The sequence below is a fragment of the Cucurbita maxima genome, unplaced genomic scaffold (assembly GCF_002738345.1).
Source record: "Cucurbita maxima cultivar Rimu unplaced genomic scaffold, Cmax_1.0 Cma_Scf00010, whole genome shotgun sequence".
NCBI lineage: Eukaryota > Viridiplantae > Streptophyta > Magnoliopsida > Cucurbitales > Cucurbitaceae > Cucurbita > Cucurbita maxima.
The window spans coordinates 5,290,049-5,310,970 of NW_019272026.1; the positions used below are offsets into that span (position 1 = coordinate 5,290,049).

A 20,922-nucleotide genomic window follows, 5' to 3' on the forward strand; every position below is an offset into this window, starting at 1 on the left:
ACTTCCTTCCTCAACAAACTAATTGGAATCACTTGTAATTCAATGAATTTCATATATATAAATATATATATACATATATATATATAAACCTAAACTAAATCACACGCATTACTTACGACAAACAAATGAAATAAGATGCCTTTTTCAAAGAAATATCGAAATTTAAAATAATTATAAAAATATGATATATTTTGTACTATTTTAATGTAAATTTAGTTTCCATGATATTTAAAAAAAAAAAAGATAATTTAGAGATTTTTATTTATTATTTATTATTTATTTTTATAGTTTTTTAGGCAGCTGCATGCTTGTCCTTACCTTTGCCTCTAAGGTTTCTTTTCTGTACATTTGTCTGCTCTACTTTTTAATCAGAATTTTAAGGAAATATTACTAAATATTTTATTTCAAAAAAAAAAGTATTTATATTTATATTAAGATTTTGAAATTTAAAATAGTTAGAATTTTATTTTAATGGAAGTATTATTTTATTTATATTTTATTGGAATTGCTGTCATATTAATAAATAAAAAATAAAATAAAATTATTGTTACCTTGTATTTAATTTAAAGCTAGCTAAATTTGTGAATTATAAGAAATTAGAATATATAGCAAGTATAAATAAGCATGTGGGTGAGTTTCTAGAAGCCTAAGGGATTTTGATTACGTAGTGTATTTAAAATTTAATCCAAATTGTAGTTAGGAAATTGGATTTTAATATTATTTATTATTTTTATTTTATACGCAGTCCTGTCGTTTGGTCACCCTTTTAACCACTCTTACTAAAATAATAACCTTAATATATATATATTTATTCACTAATTTACTACAAAATCTTATGTTTTTACCGTTTCAAACTACTTTTTATATAGAATGTTCTAACAATATTAAATTCTTAAATTATAAATTCAATCTTTTTAATTACAAACCATTTCTTCCGACTCTAAATAATTACCATATCTAACTCCCTTCAGTGGAGTCGAAACTGAGATCGTTTATAACAATTCAAGTTCACTGCTAGTCGATTTTGTCCCTTAGTCGAAACTTAGTGGATAACATGTGTATGTTAGAGAGAGGGTGAATACTTCGTTTCTCTCGCCTACATTATTTCATTTTTTTTTTTTTTAAAAAAAACCTCCTATTAATTTGTCACCAATTTAATTACTTCAAACATTTAATAGGGAAATTAAAAAAAAAATGATTTTTTTCTCATGCAAAGCAATGGCATTATGGTAATTTTGTAAACGGTAGAAAACCCCATATTTCCATGCACATCTTTGTCAACGTGTTAGCTGTAATAAAGAAGATAAAAAGAATCCAATTTCGTGTATATATATATATATATATATATATGTACTTGTTGTTCTTCAAAATAATAGCTGATCTTAGGAGTTGTTGAATGGAGGAGGAAAATCTGCCACCTGGCTTCAGATTCCATCCTACTGATGAAGAACTCATTTCTTATTATCTCACTCGCAAGCTTTCTGATTCTTCTTTCACTTCTAAACCAATTGGGGTTGTGGATCTCAACAACAATGAGCCTTGGAATCTCCCTGGTAATCTCATGTTTTTTTGGGTTTATGTTCGTTAAGGTGTTGATATAATTAAATCGTTTTACTGTAACTCATCAGCTAAAGCTTCGATGGGAGAGAAGGAGTGGTACTTTTTCAGCTTGAGAGATTGGAAGTACCCGACCGGGCTTCGGACCAATCGAGCGACCGAGGCAGGTTATTGGAAGACGACGGGAAAAGATAAGGAGATCTTTGGCGATGGTGTTTTGGTGGGAATGAAGAAAACTCTGGTGTTTTATAAGGGAAGAGCTCCGAGAGGTGTGAAAAGTAATTGGGTTATGCATGAATACCGCTCACTAAACAACCATTTTTTCAAACGCTCGAAGGTAAGTTGTTTCTGTGAATATTTGACTCGTTAATATAAGCAAATATCTTATATGATATTTAGTCTTCCATTGTGATACTATATTTGACTTTTTATTATAGACAAATTGTGATGTTCCATGTTGGTTGGAGATGAGAACAAAACATTCTTTATAAGGGTGTAGTTCTCGTAGCAGACGCATTTTAAATCTTTGAGGAGAAGCTCAAAAGAGAAAGCAAAAAAAAAAAGACAATACCTATTAGCAGTGGGTCTGAGTCGTTACACAAATATCTTGCATCCATTTATTAATGGGAGTTAGCTTTTTTTACTCTTTTTCAGGAAGAATGGGTAGTTTGCAGGGTGTTTGAGAAGCAAAACACAGGAAAGAAGCCACAGCAGTTGTCATCATGTTGTGAGACAAACTCAATTATGAATGAATTTGGAGGCATTGAGGTATCAAATTTCAGTAACTTCAGCAACATTTCAGCTGAAACATATGAAAACAATAGCATGGTTGATATGATGAATATGAATTGGGGTGCACCTGCAAATGAAGCAGCTTCTATCAGTGCTCTTCCTTCACCTTCATCATGCCCACTTAATTCCAATCTTTCCATGAATTCTCTTCCTCTCAAGGCATTGCAACTTACAGCCTTCCATCAAAGGGGCGTTGATGCTCAATTTGGAACTCACCATTTGAGCTGCTTCCAACCTTCTTCCTCTTCAAAAGTCTTTGACTCTTCAACCCAGCAGCAACAGCAGGAGCAACCATTCAACTTGGACTCCCTATGGTGACAAAGAGATAACCCTCTTCTTAAACTTTCTAATATGTCAGTTTCAATAAGGCAAGTTTTAGGGATGAGTAGACCCATATTGAGTTCAAATGTTATAGGTGAAACCTCCCTTTCAATCTCAGGAGTTAATTGTCTCAAATCAGATTCCACGTTGATTGGAGAGGAGAACGAAACATTCTTTATAAGAGTGTGAAATTTAATGGCGATACGTAATATATCAAAGTGAATTATATCTACTAACGGTGGGCTTGAGATATTACGTGTTATGTGGTTTTATTCCCATGGTACCATCAACAAAAATGCTTTGTACTAATAATATATACTAAATAGTTTTAATCCGTAGATTATAATAGATTTTAACATTTCAATAACTAAATGGACAATTTTCCAAGTTGAGGTCCTTATAATATATTGTCGCTGAAACTTAGTGTCTCTGAACTTACCGTTTACCAAGCAAATATAGTATCTCGATACATATAAATCCTCCAAATTTGAAGTTTCTTAAAGTCAAAGTAACATGTGGTACAAAAGAAAACCTAATTGTTTGACTTTGACTTTCATGTCACATTAACTTCACTTGCACTTGCATACTGTCCCATATAGTCTAAAATGTTACCATCGGTGTTCTTTTACTTTGTGTTATTACGAGCTAAATCAAATGCTGACACGATATCCTATTACAAAAATGATTATTCTTCTATCATTTTAAATTGACACGCTATGAAATTCATTTCATTCAAACTAAAATCAACAGTATAAGATGGTAAATCTCAAAAGATGTGCTTTTTCAACGTACAAAAAGAAAATAATTTTAGTTCTCAATAATTAAGAACAAACAAGTCAAACAAAGAAGCTTTGGAAATTTTGAGTCCCTCGAACCCAAGTTGTGTAAGGAATCCACTTTATGATCCTGTTAAAAAAACATTAAGGGGGCCTCCTATATTGACCTTCTTTACAAGCAAGGAATAACAGATACCAATAATTTATCAAAAGGAGCCATTTGGAAGTGGAACAAAACCAGATAATGGTTAGAACTTGGAAGAAAAAATTTGGATCATTGGCTGAATTGATACATGAATCTTGCACTTCACTTCAGCTGCAGAAGAGAAAAGGAAACAATGAAGCCTTGAGGAATCCGTTGCTCCATTGTTCCTGTTCTAACGAGTAAATGAGTGATTCACAGGGAAAAATAGATCACACCCATTTTAGCTTGAACTTGAAGCAAATTTCTGAGTGGTTCTTATAAATTACCCAGCAGGCACAGTTTTGAAACCAGCTTTCATTGGAAAATGGCATGATTGACTTCGGCAGATATCGGGTCTGGGGTTGGTGGTACGTTTTCCACATCGTTCAACCTGGTACGGCCCGAAATTAGGAGGTTCAACAGAGTTATGGATTGGACTTAGTTTAACTCTTTCATGGCAAGGGTAGAAGAAAGACGGATCATTTCTGATTTGAGTGAAGAATCCTAGACTGAACAGTACTATAAAAGATAAGGATGGATCTAAATATTTAGTAGTATTCTCACATTTACTTGGGAGAACCTGTTACCAGAATCATATAACCAGGGCTGTTCGCTCATTAAAGCGGTACGTGAGCTGGGTAGCACCTAATGTAATATCTTAGGCCACGAAACAACATGCTTTAAGGGAAAGAATAAGGTACCTGAAATGCAATTGCAATAAGAACACTCCATCTGTTCACAACTTGGATATACTCTCCCAACCTAGTTCAGAGGATCATCGGTGCTTTCCGAGTCGGAAAAATCAAAATCTTTATCTTCTTCGAACTCACTGTCTTCATCATTGCTATCTTCATCACTGTCATCATCTGAAATCGCAGACAAAGATGCTTCCTCGTCCTACAGATCATAACACATATTTTGACCTTAAACTTCTATTCAACTTTTATACAGGGAACAGAGGAAATAGCAGTCAGAAACTCACTTGGAAAGATCCTGAGACAGGTCCATCCTGAGACGACCAGTTATTCTCATCATCTGTATCTTCAGTAACACCCTATGATTGGCAATTAACAATTACCTCAAACAAAGAATCGGGCGATCCGTGACAATATCCATTTTTTGTGGTGGGGTCGGTATGGGGATGTGATATCCCACATTGGTCGGAAAGAGAACAAAACACCCTTTATAAGCATGTGGAAACCTTTATCTAGCAGACGCGCTTTAAAGCCTTGAGGAGAAGCCCAAAAAGGAAAGCCCAAAAAAGATAATATCTGCTAGCGGTGGGTCTGGCCTGTTCAGGGGAGCTAAGGCCACCCCTTCCCACTCGAACCCGACAATCCCACGTATGCAGAGAACTCATACGAGATGCTCCTATAGTTTCTATCCTATGTAACATGGAAGAAAATGTTATGCAGAATTTGAGAAGTTTCTACTTACAATTTCTTTCTTCATTTCCTCTATGTTTTTCTCGAGTTCAGATATATGCTGACTGAGAGCCTACAAAGTTCCAGATAGATGATTCAAGGTGGACATCAGGGGTCAAGAACAGTAGATGATTAACACCAAAAAAATGGAGAAAAATGGAACCTCATGACGCTGCATGGCAACCGAACGCTTCAATGCTTTTGCCTTTGTAAGCAAGTTTCTTGGCCTCAAGGCAATGGGTCGACGATAATTCTTTCCTCGATAGTAAATAAGGGTATATCCTTTTGGAACTCGATCGATCGAAACTAGTATCCCACCACTCTCATACTCTAACAATCTTGCTGTTTCTTCCACAAAAGCAAGTGTCTTTTGCTTGCTAATTAACTTAACCAGCTCCCTATGCTTCCAGTGTAAATGCATGTTTTCAACCACACCATCAAAGACACCACGAATGCCTGGAAAATCATGATTATTGTTTAAGAAAGAATATAGAAATTTAACTACATTTTCAAATTAATTTCACTCACCTATGGGTAAATATGCTGTCATTCGTAACCCAACTTTTCGAAACATGACCCGTTCCTCATCCGTTATTGTTTCCTGGTCATCATCCGGGCCAGAAAGAACCATGGACGCTTCAATTCTAGATAGCAATCTTTCTGCTCTAAGTTTCTTAGCTTGGGCCTAACCATCAAGTTATTAAAAGATAGAAGTTGAGTATTCTATGAGAAGATCAATATCAGCAATCGAACATTCTCGGACCGAACAAAATAAGATAATACTTACAACACCTAGCTTATGTTCAATTCGTCTGACAAGTTTTGCAGTTTTCACTCTCGAGCTTTCTTCAATCATTTTTTCACGCTCTTCAGCAGATATTTCCCTTCCCCACCTGGACTGAGCCTCATAAAATTCAGCCAAGGTACCTGCAGGTGCCTGTCCATCATCGCTTGATGAAGTTGCCTCGACGACTTTATTTCGAGCTTTCTCTTCCAAGTCTTGAATCTGTTTTGTTAATTCCTGCCGTTCTGCCAACGCTGCAGCTACACTTGGTGGGAGAAAATCCTTCCCACGATATACGACGATAAAATACTTGTTCCTCAATAGTAACATACCTCCTGTTAAATACTGCAGCCATGTGAAAATGATATTAGTATAAGCAACAAATAACATGGCAGTTTGGTTCTAAACTTCTGCTTAAAAAGAAACTGCATTCATTATAGAAATATGAAACGCACCCTTATCTCCTCAGCCATGAGTTTATTATTGGTATTCTGTATACCTCTTTTAACAGCAATTTTAGCCACTAGGCTTTTCTCCCAAAGTTTAAGTATAGCAACAGCCAAGCCCTGATGGTTCCTGTTTCTCCCTGCATATACAGATTTGGAGGAAAAAACATCACCAAATAGTATGTTCATAACAGAATCATGCAGAAAAATTAAAGGGCATTAGGAAATACCAAGAGCAAAATGACAAGGCAAGGATTTCGCAAGCTTCCTCATCTCAGTCATCTCTGCATTGGTAAGTCCCGACCGCATTCCAGTTGGGAGAAGCCTGAGAGGAGTTTTGTAACCGGGAATACTCGGAGGAAGCTGATCAGCATCAATAGGAAGCACCCCTGTGCCCCACCATTCAACAAAACGAGGACCTAAACCATCTAGGAGTTGGTTGTATTCAACCTCTTCCTTTGTCATCTTGGCCGTCCCTGGAGCTGAAGCCGCAACACTGCCACTCATTGTTGAAGTGGCAGCAGAAGAAGCATCTGGGATGAATATCCCTTCCCCCTCCCTTGCAAGGGGCTTAGTATTCGATGGCGCTTCATAGTTACTTCCGCGGTAAACTACCATAACACTTCCAGACCTCCATAGAACCAATCCTCCAGTTCTTCGCTGGTCATCAGATCATTCAAGTATTTAACAAACACATAGTATACTAATAATGGAGTGCCAATCAGGAACTTTATTTAAAAAAATCTAATCAAGAACAAACCTCTACAATTTGGTGCGCTGTCTTCATGTCGTGTGCAAGCTCCTCGTGAAACTTAAGCCTTACAAGTTCCTCCTTCCTCCATTTCCCATGAATCTTCTCTAGCACTGCTTGCGTAATCCCTGCTTTGGGTATGTTAATCCGCTCTCTAATGAACATCCCCATTCCCCTCAGTCGCCTCAGCTCCTCATCTTCAATTGTCAATTCAGCTAATGTCGGAGGTTTCATCTTTCTCCTTTTCAACCCTCTTCCACCGCCCTCCTCTTCAGCCCTTTCCTCCTCTCTCTCCCATGGCAGAACCATTTCATCCAATATGGTATCCGGTCGAATCCATTCACGTTGAAGTAAATCCCCAAATCTTTCCTCCCCCGTCACCGGCATTGGCTCGAGAGAATCCAATTCGTTATCCTCCTCTATCCCTAAATTTCGTAAGCGAAGCACAATTCGATCAACTGCACTCTCCCCTCTGTTCTTATCGAAGAATTGCGTCTGATTCTCCGCTCGATCAGTTCGATCATCTCGGGTCGTTTCGGCCAAATTCTTCTCGACTTTACGATCATTACGAGAGCTCCCATGAGGCCATTTGGAGATCCAAGAAGAAGAGGGTCCAGAATTGTGGGAGGTTTTAGGGATTCGCTTGCCGCTGTGCTCAGTGGGGGTTCTGAGAGAAGAGAATGTCTTTAGAATCTGTAAAGACAAATTGGGGGATGAAAGAAGAGTACGCGAGTGGGAGAAGAGTGGAAGCGAGTTCTTCAATGGCAGTTCCGATAGTTTGGTAGTTGCAAAGGCCATATCTGTAAGCTTAATCAACAACTGAGTCTGGAATGCATTGTTTCTTTGCTTTCGTCGGCCATTGGAGGCAACCAAAGAAGCAGAAAGAAGAGGAAACCAAGCTTGAGGGTTGCAGAGTGGAGGAAGAGAAGCTTCAGCTGAGAGAAGACGATGGATAAGATTTTTCTATAAAAGTCGGGATTTTAATTCAAAAACTAAATGTATAATTTAAAATAATTTATACTACTGTATAGCATAAGAAAAGAAAATTGATTTCAATTTAAGTTTTTGTGAAAATTGTGAATTATCACAAATAATTTTATATATTAATCAAATTTAATATATAAAATTTGAAACATCTGTCACAATTGCACTCTTACAGCAACAATAGGAGAACGATTATATAACATTTGTTCTAACACAATGAATAAGTCAGACGTGTGAATTTAAACTTCACGAACAATGTTGACGTATGCTCAAGCCTTGGATCATGTTTGAGAGAGATCGTGAGATCCCACATTGGTAGGGAAGAGAACAAATGATTCTTTATAAGAGTATGAAACCTCTCTCTAGCAATATCGGGAGAATTGGGCTGCTACAGACATGTTTTAGAAAACGTGCTTAAGAAAGCAATGTTATTATCTAAAAGCAAATGAGCAACCACAACTTTGATAGCATTTAATTTAGATGAGGTAGAGCGTAAAATAAGAACATATCCTTTAACTGTACATGGCTTGTAATTGTGTGCATCATACAAAGGCAGGCATCAACTATGAACCAATCAATCTTACAAAACTATGTACCTATCTGAACTGGTCTCTATGGATAATCATAACTCAAGAATGCTTCAATTCCCAGAAGATCTCCGACTAATTGAAGGAGTATTAAGAATCTCCTGACCAAGCTCCTTAATCTTATTTATGAGAAGCGTTTGTTCAGTTTCAAGCTGTAGTATATACTCCTGCTGCACTTCCTCCAGGCTTTCTAGTTCACTCAACGTGGCCGAAACACCGTCGAGATTAGCCTCCTCGAACAAACTGCGAATCTTGCTGATTGTTTGCTTCATCTGTTTAAAATGGTGCATTTCAGGCATGAATCATGAAGTTTGAGCTTGAACATAAAGATGGGAAGAACAGTAAAATACATCACCTGACTTGAAACTTGATGTGCCTTGGTAACAGCAGATGATTCAGAATCTAAACTAAGCCTTTTCTGTTTCTGAGAATCAGGAACTTTTCTTGTGATTTGGATGTGGATCTCTCCTCTTGTCACCCCTTGAAGAGGTATCCATTTGTCAGCCATTTGGTTTGGAGGCAATCTTTGATACTCAACAACACAGTCTCCAATGCTTGATGTGGGTAGTAAAGCATTATGATCCTTAACATACAGCACTAAAGGGCTCCCATTATCAGGGAACTCTAACGTCTGGTTCCAGTGAGGATTTAAAGTTTTGAACATAACCTGCTACACATATCATCATTGTAGTCAGAAGAGTTCATAACAGTTGCAAATAGTATATTTAGTTCGAGAACCTTTGTTCGTTTCTTCAAGTCTCCATAATGCACTCTCACATAAGGGTCGCTTGTTCCTCCAATATCAGCAGCAACCAAATCTTTAGCTTCTATGATAACAAGTTCGATCCAACCATTATTTGAGCCTGTGTTTGAACCCTGAAAGCAGAAAAATATCCCCAAATAGGCATACAAATTAAGTCAATATAGCATATGCAGGGACCAGCTTTCATGGACATTCTACTCCATAAGAAACTATGAGATCCCACGTCGATAAAAAACTATGAGATCCCACATCGATTGGAGACAGTGGGTCTCAAAGGGGGTGGATTGTGAGATTCTTTATAAGGGTGTGGAAATCTCTCCCGAGTAGATGCGTTTTAAAAACCTAAAGGGGAAGTCCGAAAGGGAAAGCCCAAAGAGGACAATATCTACTAGCGGTGAGCTTGGCTGTTACGAATGGTATCAGAGCCAGGTTCCAGATGGTGTGTCAGTGAGGACACTGAGCTCCGAAGGGGGTGGACACCGAGCAGTGTGCTAGTGAGGATACTGGGCCCCGAAGGGGATGGACACCGGGCAGTATGCCAGTAAGGACGCTGGGCCCCAAAGGGGGATGGACACTAGGCGGTATGCCAGCGAGAACACTGGACCTTGAAAGGAGGTGGATTGTGAAATTCTACATTGGTTGTAGACGCTGGATCTCGAAGGGGGGTGGATTGTGAGATCCCACATTGGTTGGAGACAATGGCCCCGAAGGGGATGGATTGTGAGATCCCACATTGATTGGAGACACTAGGCCCCGAAGGGGGTGGATTATGAGATCTCACATCAGTTGGAGAGAAGAACGAAATATTATTTATAAAGGTGTAAAAACCTCTCCCTAACAAACGCGTTTTAAAAACTTTGAGGGGAAGTCCAAAAGGGGAGTCATTGTCAACAAGAATACAGAAACATCACGATGTGTTGTACTAAACCATACCCTTGATCCTTCATAGTCATCTGCCTTGAGTGCTTCTATCAGAAGCCTTAGTTCTCCAGAATTTACTTTCTCGAGGGGTATCCATACGTCCCTGACTGTTCCTTCAAGAAATCCTTCCAAATTCACTCGGGCAGTACCTATGTTTTCATCACCAAATATATCTACGCCAAAGCATTTTATCTTGAGGTATTCACCACCTCCAATCTCATCAAACTCGAACTTTTGATTCCAAATAGGATTTACAGAAACAGCAGTTTTTGTTTTCCGGAGAGCCTGAAAGGAAGTCTGCTGAGTAAGTTTTCAACTATAAAGCTTATGTTATTGATCTAAGCTTCCTGTTCTTAAACTTCAATAGAAAAAGGGTATAAAGATTAACCTTCCCATATTCCAGTTTTACATATGACTCACTCTTAGCAGATTTATCCTTCATACTAAGATCTTTTCCTTCTACAATGGTAATTGAAATTTTCCTTCCAGTTCTTGAAGGAAGGTTTGAGGACCCATTAACCGGCTGTTGAGGTCTAACATGAAGATTAAGCGAGCTATGTGAACCATCAGAAAATTGCCATTCTTTAGCAACAAGCTTCACTGTTAACTGTAAAATAGGTTAACAAAGTTTGAGATGGACATGAATGTAGTAAGCTAATGATCGAATTTTCAGGCACCAACATCATACCTCCCCACAACCAACGCCTTCAAACGGGACAACCATTTCAACCTCTTTTCCACAAAACTCAGCATGCTTTGCTATCACTTCAGAGTCAGATCCCATTGCCCAAAATGTTGTGGAATCATCAGCGGCATACTTCATCTGCTCAACAAGTCAAAGAATATGATTAGCTGATACTAAGATTGTGTTGAGGATCGTTGGGAGGGAGTCCCACATTTGCTAATTTATGAAATGATCATAGGTTTATAAGTAAGGAATACATCTTCATTAGTACGAGACTTTTGGGGAAACCAAAAGCAAACCCGTGAGAGCTTATGCTCAAGGTGGACAATATCATACCATTGTGAAGAGTCGTGATTCCTAACAGATTGTTCATATCTTATGAGTAATGGTTTCAGGAGAGTACCTTTACTTCACAACTGGCTAGATAATCATACTTGACAAGGCTTGGGTTAGATTCATAAAGATTGAACCGAAGAGTTCCTGTATCTTCATGCAAAATCATATTGAACGTTGAATTCCATACAGGGTTGGAGCCTGATCTTAGAGTAGTTTTCCTACTTAGCTCATGAAATTCCACCTCGACAAATGTCTGCAGTTCTTCCTTATCAGTTGAGTTTTCTTCTGGGGGACTATTCATATAAGTACTCAGAGGCTTTCTGGAAGAGTTGCCTCTTGAGTAATTCCTGGAAAGCTTACTGGCTGAGATGACTGTCACATATAATGTACCACTGACAACCTTTTTACCCAGGTCAACTGCTGGCAATGAGAGACAGCGGCGTCGAGGTTCAACCATTGTCTTTACTATGATGTCTGTTAGAAGTTTAACCTGCAAAAGAATGGAGCAGAACAACGTGGCATGATCAAATAAATGCATTTCCCAATGAAAAGATTTTTTGGTTTCAGGAAGGGAATGAGAATTGAAATATTTTACCAGCCAAGAAGAGACACCAGGAAGCTCTGTTGCAGGTAACGACTGGCTACCGCCGCTTCCGAAAGCTACTCCTATTCTCACTTCTGGAGTGCAAACAAATGAATACAAAATGGCTCTCCCATCCAAGATTGGCCTAAAGAGAAGCTGCATCAAGAAGGCCAGGTAACCAACAAACCCTTTGAAATTGCTCAATACTTAACAGAGATTGTATACAAGTCAAGCAGATACATTTTAAGGGGTATAAGACAATTGAAGGAAAGAGGGATTAGGTAGCTACTTCACTTACATCACCCTTTATGTGAATGCTGTTGATAACAATCCGTGCAGTTCCAGTAAATGGCATGGCCAACTTGGCTTGCAACATGATACTTATTTCATTTGTGTCCCAATCAAAACTCAAACGCATGATTCTCTAAAAAAGCGTACACAAAGAATAATAAGTGCCTAGCTGTTGAGGCATTGGTTGACTGTTTGCAGAACAACAAAACTAACTCTATTGTTAAGGCAGCATGTGCTTCCATTTATGCATATGAACAAGCAAGTGGCCAAACATCAAGTGTTGTAATTAAAGCATATACATTAAACATTGGGAATTTTCCAATTTAATAGATGATGAGAGCAAAGGGAGAAGAAGAAACGGGTCTGAACATTTGGTCTATAGTAGGAAATGAATGTTCACCAAATAGGTTTCTTAGAAGGTAATATATTCTAGCTAAGGTCGTGAGATCCCACATTGGTTGGAGAAAGAAACAAAGCATTCCTTATAAGGGTGCGGAAACCTCTCCCTAGTAGAAGTGTTCTAAAAACTTCGAGGGGAAGTCCAAAAGAAAAAGTCCAAAGAAAATAATATTTGCTAGCGGTGTGCCAACAAGGACGCTGGCCGCCAAGGGTAGTGAAGTGTGAGATCTCACATCGGTTGAAGAGGAGAACAAAACATTCCTTATAAGGGTGTGAAAACATCTCCTTAACATAAGTGTTTTAAAACCATGAAACTGACGGCGATACGTAACGACTAAAGCGAATAATATTATCTACTAGCGGTGTAGTTTGTGCTATTACAAAGGTTGATGAAAGAAAACAAACCTGATTGCCAGATGTTGACCATTGAGTCCCACGAAGGCCCAAGCCAGGAGGACATGAACCTAGAGAAAAGTCCAATAATTCTATTTTATCCTGCATGGATATAGTCAGCCTTCCTCAATATGGACAATCATGAGGCTAATCAACTCTATAAAAGAACATTACAGAACACAATAACAACTTACAATAAGTGTTGGCCTCCGGTGTTTTAATCGTTTCTGCAGGAAGCAATTTTGAGCATACTGAGTTCAGTTACAGCTAAATTCACCTCAGAAACCGCATAGTAGAAAACGAGTTTCACCTCAACAATAGAAGAGAACTTTGAGGAAAGTTTTGGGTCGATATAGCTAGGCCAAATTTCAGTCAACAGCTTATTCAACCATTCACAGTGCTCCAGTGGTGTAGTGGGCTGAAAATTTGAGAGAGATAGAGAGAAGAAAATGACATAGAATTGATGAAAACCATCATCCCGATGGTAAAACAGTACAACAATCAAAACCATCAAGAATGTTACCGAGGTGTCCAACACAATTTTCTTCCATTTTTTGTTCAACTCCTCTACAACTAGTTGCCGTTGAAAATTCCCATACTCCAAAAACAAAAAGAAGCACAAGATTTCATCAGTTCCAGTTGATAATCAGATAAGGAATCGGCATTAAATCAAACATTATGAAGAGAAATCAAGAATAGAAGAACTACCTGTAAGGTCGCCCACACGGCAATAGCTAGAGGGATCCAACTAGATAAAGAAAAAACCCATTTCTCGAAAGCCCAAGCAAGCAAAAACAGAGGAGCCAAGTATAGAAGAAAGGGATTCTCCATAACAGCATGGCGCAAAAGCTGAAGGGTTTCCACAACGTTGGATCTAAACGGCTTCATTTTTGCACTTTTCCAGTGCACCAGCTAAACAACTCGAACAGAAAAACAGAGTTTCATCCATAATTTTGGAAGGGCAGAGGAAGCATGAAAGTGGACATGGGGAGCTTCACCGATTGGTCCAGTATGGAATCAACGCAGAAGGGCATAAAAACGTGGGGAGGACGATCGGGTTCAGGCATGGGAATCTGAGGGAAAAACGCATAGAATTGATGCAACACTCAAACAAGAAAATGGAAAGATGGGGACTGGGATTAGAGCCCACGAATAATGGAAATCAAAATTCTTGGACGTGACAGATGCAAGGGAAGAGAGAGAGAGCGAGGAGAGAGAGAGAGTCAACAGGAAGTCAGCAGTAGAAAGCAGAGAATGAATTGGGGAATTCCGAAGAAAAAGCGCGAGTGTCTGTGTGTGGCTGTCACCGTAGCCGTAGGGAAGCTCGTTAAAAGTTATTTGTTTTATAATTTCTAGTACATAAAAAAAAAAAAAAAAAAAAAAAAAAAAAAAAAAAAAAAAAAAAAAAAAAAAAAAAAAAAAAAAAAAAAAAAAAAGTAATATAAGAAGTACTCAAAAACGTTTTCAAATGAAGTAATTAATTAATCCTTTTAAAGTACTAATAATTATTAAAAAAAAATAAAGAGGAACGTGTACCTTTATTTTCAATTTATTAATTATTTTATGCTTTTCTTAATTTCATTCTAAGCATATAAATAATTCAAGATTCCTAAAAAGGGCTTACTTGCTACACAAGTTTTATCGAAGGATATGCTAAAAAATATATATTTAAGTTAATTAAAATTATTAACAAAAATAATAATTATATAAAATCTAAAATGGAAAAAAAATATATTAATTAATTGATAATGAATGTGGGCCCCACGATTGGGTATTAGGTAGTTAAATTATTAAAAAAAAAATTAATTTAAAAGATGAAGAAAAGGAATATTTTTAATATACAACTCCAGAAATGGATAATCAGAGCATTTCTGAGTTACTTTCCCTTGCAATTATTATTAAAAGTGGAAGTCAATCCGGGGAATTTACACTCCTACCCTTCTAAAAACCCAACGTGAAATGAAACCCAAAAATACAAATACAAATACAAATACAAATACAAATACTACGGCTTCTCTACATGCAAATTACAAACAAAGGATCATTTCATTTCATTTCATTTCAATTTCATTTCCCCTTCTTGTCTTCCTTTTCCCTGTCCAGGATTACAGGAGCTGCTGGAATGCTGAACCACCATTCCTTTACTCTTCTTGTCCATCTCTCTGTGCTTGCTTTTCTTGGGGGTGAGTACCTTGTAAATGCCTCCAAGAACACCATTAGAAGTATGTATTTTGTGGGAAGAAATGCCAGAGTTAAGGCTATCACTAGCAGACACACTGCAAACTTCAACGTCGCCTGATCGGTTCGAGGGTGGTCGAAGACGTTAAATCACATACATACCATACGGGTATAGGTAAGACACCAATGAAACAGATTCAAACCTGAGGGAAAATGGCGAGCAGCAGAGCGCGTAGCTTGAGGAGAACGATATTCCCGTCTTGGATCAACTGTTCCACTTGAGAAATCGTGTTCTGAACGGCTAAAAGCTGCTCCATTGCATTCATTGCTGGAGGGGCAACGACCTTAACTTCGTCAACCGGGGTACCTCCTTGGTTGAAAAGTCGTGTAACCATCATGAAAACTGCCATGAATGCAAGTAACAGAGCCATGGCATAGGGCAGCCAGTCCCTGTGAAAACAATGTCCAAGTTCATTGTTGACATTTTTCCATACGAATGCTTCAACTTAACTCGAAGCTCAATGGTAAAGAAGAACATGCATTCAACTTAACTTGAAGCTCAAAGGTAAAGAAGAACATGCAAAGATGACTATGAGATCCCACATCGGTTGTTGGAGAGGAGAACGAAACACTTTATAAGGATGAGAAAATCTCTCCTTAATAGACACATATTAAAATCCTTGAGGGAAAGCCCAAAGATGACAATATCTACTAGCGGTGGGCTTGGGCTGTTACAAATGGTATTAGAGCTAGACACCGGGCGTTGTGCCAGTGAGGTGACTGAACCCCAAAGGGGGTGGACATGAGACAGTGTGCCATCAAGGATGCTAAGCCCAGAAGGAGGATGGATTGGGGGATCCTATATCAACTAGAGAAGGGAACGAGTGCCAACGAGGACGCTAGGCCCCAAAGGGGGGTGGATTGTGAGATCCCACATCGGGTTGGAGAGGAGAACGAAACATTCTTTATAAGAGTGCAGAAACCTTTCCCTAACAGACGCATTTTAAAAACCTTGAGGAAAAGCCCAAAAAGAAAAGCTCAAAGAGGACAAGTATTATAAATCAAATTCCAAACCATAACGATGGAACTGGCAACCAGACTTCATGGGATCTTCCCGTAATGCCGAACCAAGACAAGACGCTTAAAACCCAAGTTCTATATCTTGATACTTACCTGCAGATAGTGTAACTAGAGACCAAACAGAATGCCAAAGACTTCATAGGATCTTCCCATAGTGCCAAAGAAACAAGGTACATCCCAAGTTCACTCACTGGCAGCATTAATTCCTGCAGCACAACACAGCAAAGTAGATAATAGAGGCTAAGATTATTAAATAGCTACACAACAATCCTCTAATAGGCAACGCAAGACTAATACCTTCATCACTGCCAAATTCGTATCAATCCCATCTACTTTCGCTCCATCAACCGTCTCTCGAGCCATCACCACCTTTTCATAATTGTTTCTTGATTCCTTGACTGCTCTTTCCAATGGAGTCATTTTCCCAACAGCAATTTCACCCACAACAAGCTCATTTTCGTTCGAATTGCTTAAAGCTGTTCCCATTCCAAATCCCAAGTGAGAAGCAACGTCGAGTGCTGAGATTGAATACATTCCCTTTTCATGAGTAGAATTGTTCGTACGTTCATTCTCCTTCATTTCCGACATATTCGCAAGGGTTTCCAATATTAAGTCCCCACCTGGGAGCTGATCACAAAGATTAAACATGAGAAGCGACTCGCATCCAAGCGATGGTGTAGAACATATATCTTGAATGGCTTGTAAACGTAGAATTCCAAGTACAGCCTTTGAAAGCGCTTCACTCCTTTGAATTCCCTTGATCTGGAACTTGTTGATAAATCTATGAACATACAAAACCTCACGGATGATTGCCAACCAAAAATCTCGACGAGTATGGCCTTTAAGTTCAGGAAACTCGATCACTACTGGTTCAGATCTAAAAAAGTGCACACATTTACCCAACAAAGAAAATTGGTGAAAATCAAACTTGACAGCTCTTAATATTCTTATTGTTCATATACTAGACGTTTGCACCATTAACCCCAATCAATCCCAGCCCTGCCAACAAGAAAGGAATGATATACTTACAAGGAAATGGATTTATATAGAACCGCCTTATCGAAAAGCCGGGTGCCCCATGGTCCAGTCAATTCAGGTTTGATAACCTGCTTCAGATCATCAGATAAGTCGTATCTTTTTGCCTTGTCAAATGACACGACACGAAGAGCTTCGAAGTAAAGTGCATGATCTGTCAGAACCAACCTACCTGCACACATGAAAAAATAAAGGTGAAATAGAGATGTAATGAGTAAACATGCACCAAGAGGTAAAGGTGAAATAGAGATGTAATGAGTAAACATGCACCAAGAGGAACAAAGAAATTACTGAAATCATTTCATGACTCACCCGGCCAGGTAGAAATTCCAACATGTTCAAGAACTGGTTGTGTGGTGACTGTTCCATCCACTTCTAAAATCTTTTCTTCTCTTAATGATCTTTCAGACTGAAGAAGGTTCGACTGTGATAGGGTTTTCATTTTTTTTATCACTCTATCAAGATGAACATGTAATATTAGACTGAAAGTGTGAAACGAATAGATAATTTGACCTAGAAAAAATCGAAAGGAAAGGTACCTACTTTTCTAGCCCGCTCAGGTACTTGTCGTAAACAGAGAACTGAAGTCTAGCACCGGTTGATGAAGTCAGCGCCTCGAAAAGATTTTCACTAACAATCACGTTTGAAATTATGGGGACTGCTGGAGCGATTCGTGAGAAAGCCTCCACCCCAACTGATGCCTCTTCATCAATCTGTAATAAAGGTCAGCTACAGATGAATACTGAAAACACTAATATCAATAATTTCAAGAACAACAAAGACACATAATCTTCATATGCTCCATCTTCCATCGTTTTACCGAAGGTGTGGAAGCAAGACATTGTGGTCAATCAAATAAACATGCAGAAATGGGACAATATACGTGTCCGTTAATGAAACTATTCAGTCCGAGTATGAGCATCGTATACTTAAGTGATTCTACGAGAATTGACAAAAGTAATATGAAGTAAAATGGTAAAGTAACCTGCATATTGGTGGGTCATCTCAGATAAAAGGAAAGTCAGTAGAACCAGAGATAAACCTCTGAGAGGGCTAAAGGGCATTATCGTTATGCAAACATCACAGGAAATTTGTAATTTTGGTAAGTCTACAAGATCCAGTGAAATACGAAATGGGATCAAAAGAAGCATCTTAATGATCTAGCAACCTTCATTTTCAAATTTCAACTGTCTATATTTGAAGGATCGAGACACATGTAAAACCTATAAAACAAAGAACTTACATCAAGTAAAGGCTGGCTAGAACTTGCTGGGGCTTCCCAAGCTATCATCATGTCAAAGGTCAAGCGTCGAAATTTTTTATCACCCAAATAGCCCGTATTTCGTGTACATAGTGCAAGTGCCCTGAAACAGCAATACTCCAGCAAGTTTCTTGCATAATTTGAGGTAATCTTTAGTGAATCAATTGCCTCCGTATTAAAGCTTTCTTGAAGTTCGCTAGCAGAAACAGCAAGAATTCTGCATATTTGACATTGTAATGGATTGAACATCAATTTATTTAAATCCTTGAACACTAATTTACTACAAGGACAACTGAAAGAACAAGACGTGCTATTAAAAACATACTTAGTACATCTCCGAACAACCACATTGGCAAATGGAGAGAGCTCGCTTAGCCAATTTCTCTGAGCAGAAGGAAACTTTTCAATCTCTTCAATTTCTTCATCGAAAAAGCTTCGCTTCCCGAACAACCATTTCAATGAACTGTCCCTAACAAGCCCCTCGAGCGTACTTTTGGTTTTGCTGAGCACAGCCATCTTATTCAAAATCTTGCAATATTGTCGAGCTGATAGACACCCATACCCAATTAAGCACCATGCCAATCTCACACCTCCCCAAAGCAATATAGCAGGCGGCCAACACCTGATGAATTCACCCGACAATGTCACTTAAACAAGCAAAAGACTCCTACCTCGTACAGAACTAGTAACTATGTACTGAATTTCAGCTAATTACCCTCAATTTAATAATCCAAACAACTGCTCTGTTCGTATCAAAAACGAAAATAAATCAAGCAGAGTAATTACACGCTTGAGGAATCGTTACCTGAACACTGTAGCGATACCCTTCAATTGATTAAACACACGAGCAGAGTATCAAATTTAGTCAGCTAGGCAAAAACCCACCGCGTATAAACTTCATCGAAAACCCAAAACCCAAAACCCAAATTCTATCAATCGATGACAACCATACCAAACAAATAGCAGCTTCAAGGATTAGAACTTCGGAACCTTATCGCTCAAACGCAAGGGGTAACTCTCGTAATCCCTATGCTACAAAACCTCGCATCACGAACCCCTAAGCATTTATCTACAGGCCCACAGCGCCGATTCGCCGGATTCTGGGGGAATGAAGCGTGCTGACAGAGCAGCAAGAGTCGGTTCAATCAGTCGCCGATATCGCAAGGAACGTCAAATATTCTGTGATGGGTCGGGATCTTGATTCTTGCTGAAGATCAAGAAAATAAAATTGAAAAAGAAATTAAAATTCCAATCAGATGGGTGTGATTGTAGAGGGAGAAAGATGAGGCTTCGTCACATATGGCATTATAAGCTTGATGCTTGCCGCGAACACTATGGAGAGTATCCTCTATCGATGGGTAAACCTTTGTTCAGATGCGGGCACGTACAAAGTGAACAACGAGCGCGCTAATCTCTGATTGGCTAAAGCTTTTCCGAGTTGATCCATCTATCTACACCGCTTGATGGAATGACTTTTTAAAATACTTAGGAGTATTTTCTCAATTAAATTTCCAATTCTACCCTTTTTATTTACAAATTCTCCGTATATGTTATGGGCCCAATTATTATTGGGCCGGCCACATCGTTGCTATGGAAAAGCCCATTTGGGTTTTCAAGGCCCATATCTCAACTATCTTTGAAGCCCAATATGAAGATAAAATTAGAATATTTGAAATTGAAAAGAAAAGAGAGAATATTAGGTAAGCAATTGAACACAAGCTGACCCTCAAATCTTAGAAAATGGCTACAAAATGACACTAAACTTGACCACATTTGGACCCACTTCTCCTTTGCTTGTTCATGCATGTTCCAATTAATGTAACCAACCATGGAACGGGAGTCGAACCAACTCAAACCTTATTAAAAAGAAAAAAAAAAGAACACATGAGGCAGATTTAAATCGAGAAACCTAAAAATGAAATGTAATAATTAAAATAAAACTTAATTTAAAAATATTTGTTGTTTTATATTTAATTTTATTAGTAAAAAAAAAAAGTGCATTAGTTTCTTAATTATTAATGGTGGGGTATTTTCGTCTAATAATTTATTTATATATAAAAAAAAAACGATATTTATTAGTTATTGGATTTATTTTACAAGTAGTAATGATATTGGGTTTGGTTGGAAGAGGCCACCAATGCCCCATCTTTGGTTTGGGGCATCCACTGGCCCATTAAAAGCTGTCTCTCTCCCATTTTCATGGATTCATTGCATCTGCCTACACAAACACACAAAAATTAAATCATTCAAATATTCAATTCCCAACATCCAACGGATCTTTAAAACCCTAATCTCTAAGTGGGTTTAATAACGATTTCATTTTTAATTTCTTATTTTTTAAAAAAATTTATTAAAATTTTCAAATAATTCTAATTAAAAAAAAAAAAAAAA

The 20,922-nt window shown here is 38.1% G+C and overlaps 4 protein-coding genes across 9 annotated transcripts; 1 reads left to right on the forward strand and 3 right to left on the reverse strand.

The window, feature by feature from the left end:
* The first annotated feature begins 1,396 nt into the window (after positions 1-1,396).
* Positions 1,397-2,861, forward strand: LOC111485054 (NAC domain-containing protein 100-like). The gene is made up of 3 exons (XM_023131743.1): positions 1,397-1,553; positions 1,629-1,894; positions 2,212-2,861. Exons 1-3 carry the CDS (start codon positions 1,397-1,399, stop codon positions 2,665-2,667), a joined length of 879 nt encoding a protein of 292 aa, XP_022987511.1. The 3' UTR covers positions 2,668-2,861.
* A 602-nt stretch (positions 2,862-3,463) lies between these two features.
* On the reverse strand, positions 3,464-8,001 carry LOC111484952 (CRM-domain containing factor CFM3, chloroplastic/mitochondrial-like). Of its 3 annotated transcripts, none has more exons than XR_002718599.1 (10): positions 7,045-8,001; positions 6,515-6,944; positions 6,294-6,424; positions 5,842-6,183; positions 5,583-5,739; positions 5,218-5,510; positions 5,068-5,127; positions 4,613-4,684; positions 4,332-4,527; positions 3,464-4,021 (listed from the first exon to the last, which is right to left on the reverse strand). XR_002718599.1 is itself a non-coding variant. In XM_023131613.1 (9 exons), exons 1-9 carry the CDS (start codon positions 7,831-7,833, stop codon positions 4,393-4,395), a joined length of 2,409 nt encoding a protein of 802 aa, XP_022987381.1. In that variant the 5' UTR covers positions 7,834-8,001; the 3' UTR covers positions 3,464-4,392. The 3 variants fall into 3 exon arrangements, 1 of the variants encoding a protein (XP_022987381.1); XR_002718600.1 differs by having other exon boundaries at positions 3,464-4,079; XM_023131613.1 differs by having other exon boundaries at positions 3,464-4,527.
* A 464-nt stretch (positions 8,002-8,465) lies between these two features.
* LOC111484990 (synaptotagmin-5-like) lies at positions 8,466-14,155 on the reverse strand. 2 transcript variants are annotated; one of them, XM_023131676.1, is made up of 14 exons: positions 13,686-14,155; positions 13,501-13,575; positions 13,288-13,395; positions 13,172-13,204; positions 12,990-13,079; positions 12,193-12,318; positions 11,907-12,050; positions 11,379-11,801; positions 10,979-11,113; positions 10,679-10,897; positions 10,303-10,575; positions 9,345-9,482; positions 8,962-9,276; positions 8,466-8,878 (listed from the first exon to the last, which is right to left on the reverse strand). In XM_023131676.1, exons 1-14 carry the CDS (start codon positions 13,863-13,865, stop codon positions 8,660-8,662), a joined length of 2,478 nt encoding a protein of 825 aa, XP_022987444.1. In that variant the 5' UTR covers positions 13,866-14,155; the 3' UTR covers positions 8,466-8,659. The 2 variants fall into 2 exon arrangements, with proteins under 2 accessions (XP_022987444.1, XP_022987445.1); XM_023131677.1 differs by having other exon boundaries at positions 8,962-9,273; positions 13,686-14,154.
* Positions 14,156-14,849: 694 nt separating this feature from the next.
* On the reverse strand, positions 14,850-19,862 carry LOC111484949. 3 transcript variants are annotated; one of them, XM_023131608.1, is made up of 10 exons: positions 19,337-19,861; positions 18,857-19,153; positions 18,514-18,748; positions 17,814-17,983; positions 17,583-17,725; positions 17,265-17,442; positions 16,533-17,112; positions 16,329-16,441; positions 15,359-15,605; positions 14,850-15,272 (listed from the first exon to the last, which is right to left on the reverse strand). In XM_023131608.1, exons 2-10 carry the CDS (start codon positions 19,045-19,047, stop codon positions 15,045-15,047), a joined length of 2,085 nt encoding a protein of 694 aa, XP_022987376.1. In that variant the 5' UTR covers positions 19,048-19,153; positions 19,337-19,861; the 3' UTR covers positions 14,850-15,044. The 3 variants fall into 3 exon arrangements, with proteins under 3 accessions (XP_022987376.1, XP_022987377.1, XP_022987375.1); XM_023131609.1 differs by having other exon boundaries at positions 15,045-15,272; positions 19,522-19,862; XM_023131607.1 differs by having other exon boundaries at positions 15,045-15,272; positions 19,484-19,862.
* Between the last annotated feature and the right edge of the window lie 1,060 nt (positions 19,863-20,922).

Bases quoted from the DNA above. Each gene is read 5' to 3' on its own strand.
- LOC111485054 (XM_023131743.1), top strand. From the start codon at position 1,397: ATGGAGGAGGAAAATCTGCCACCTGGCTTCAGATTCCATCCTACTGAT. The intron at 1,554-1,628 runs GTAATCTCATGT...GTAACTCATCAG, and splicing joins TGAGCCTTGGAATCTCCCTG to CTAAAGCTTCGATGGGAGAG. The intron at 1,895-2,211 runs GTAAGTTGTTTC...ACTCTTTTTCAG, and splicing joins ATTTTTTCAAACGCTCGAAG to GAAGAATGGGTAGTTTGCAG.
- LOC111484952 (XM_023131613.1), bottom strand. From the start codon at position 7,833: ATGGCCTTTGCAACTACCAAACTATCGGAACTGCCATTGAAGAACTCG. The intron at 6,184-6,293 runs GTGCGTTTCATA...ACATGGCTGCAG, and splicing joins TCATGGCTGAGGAGATAAGG to TATTTAACAGGAGGTATGTT. The intron at 5,128-5,217 runs GTTCCATTTTTC...GGAACTTTGTAG, and splicing joins TTGCCATGCAGCGTCATGAG to GCTCTCAGTCAGCATATATC.
- LOC111484990 (XM_023131676.1), bottom strand. From the start codon at position 13,865: ATGAAGCCGTTTAGATCCAACGTTGTGGAAACCCTTCAGCTTTTGCGC. The intron at 13,080-13,171 runs GTAAGTTGTTAT...ATATCCATGCAG, and splicing joins ACCGGAGGCCAACACTTATT to GATAAAATAGAATTATTGGA. The intron at 11,114-11,378 runs GTACTCTCCTGA...CTTGTTGAGCAG, and splicing joins TAGCCAGTTGTGAAGTAAAG to ATGAAGTATGCCGCTGATGA.
- LOC111484949 (XM_023131608.1), bottom strand. From the start codon at position 19,047: ATGGCTGTGCTCAGCAAAACCAAAAGTACGCTCGAGGGGCTTGTTAGG. The intron at 17,113-17,264 runs GTAAGTATATCA...GCACTTTTTTAG, and splicing joins CTATATAAATCCATTTCCTT to ATCTGAACCAGTAGTGATCG. The intron at 16,442-16,532 runs GTATTAGTCTTG...GTTGTGCTGCAG, and splicing joins CGAATTTGGCAGTGATGAAG to GAATTAATGCTGCCAGTGAG.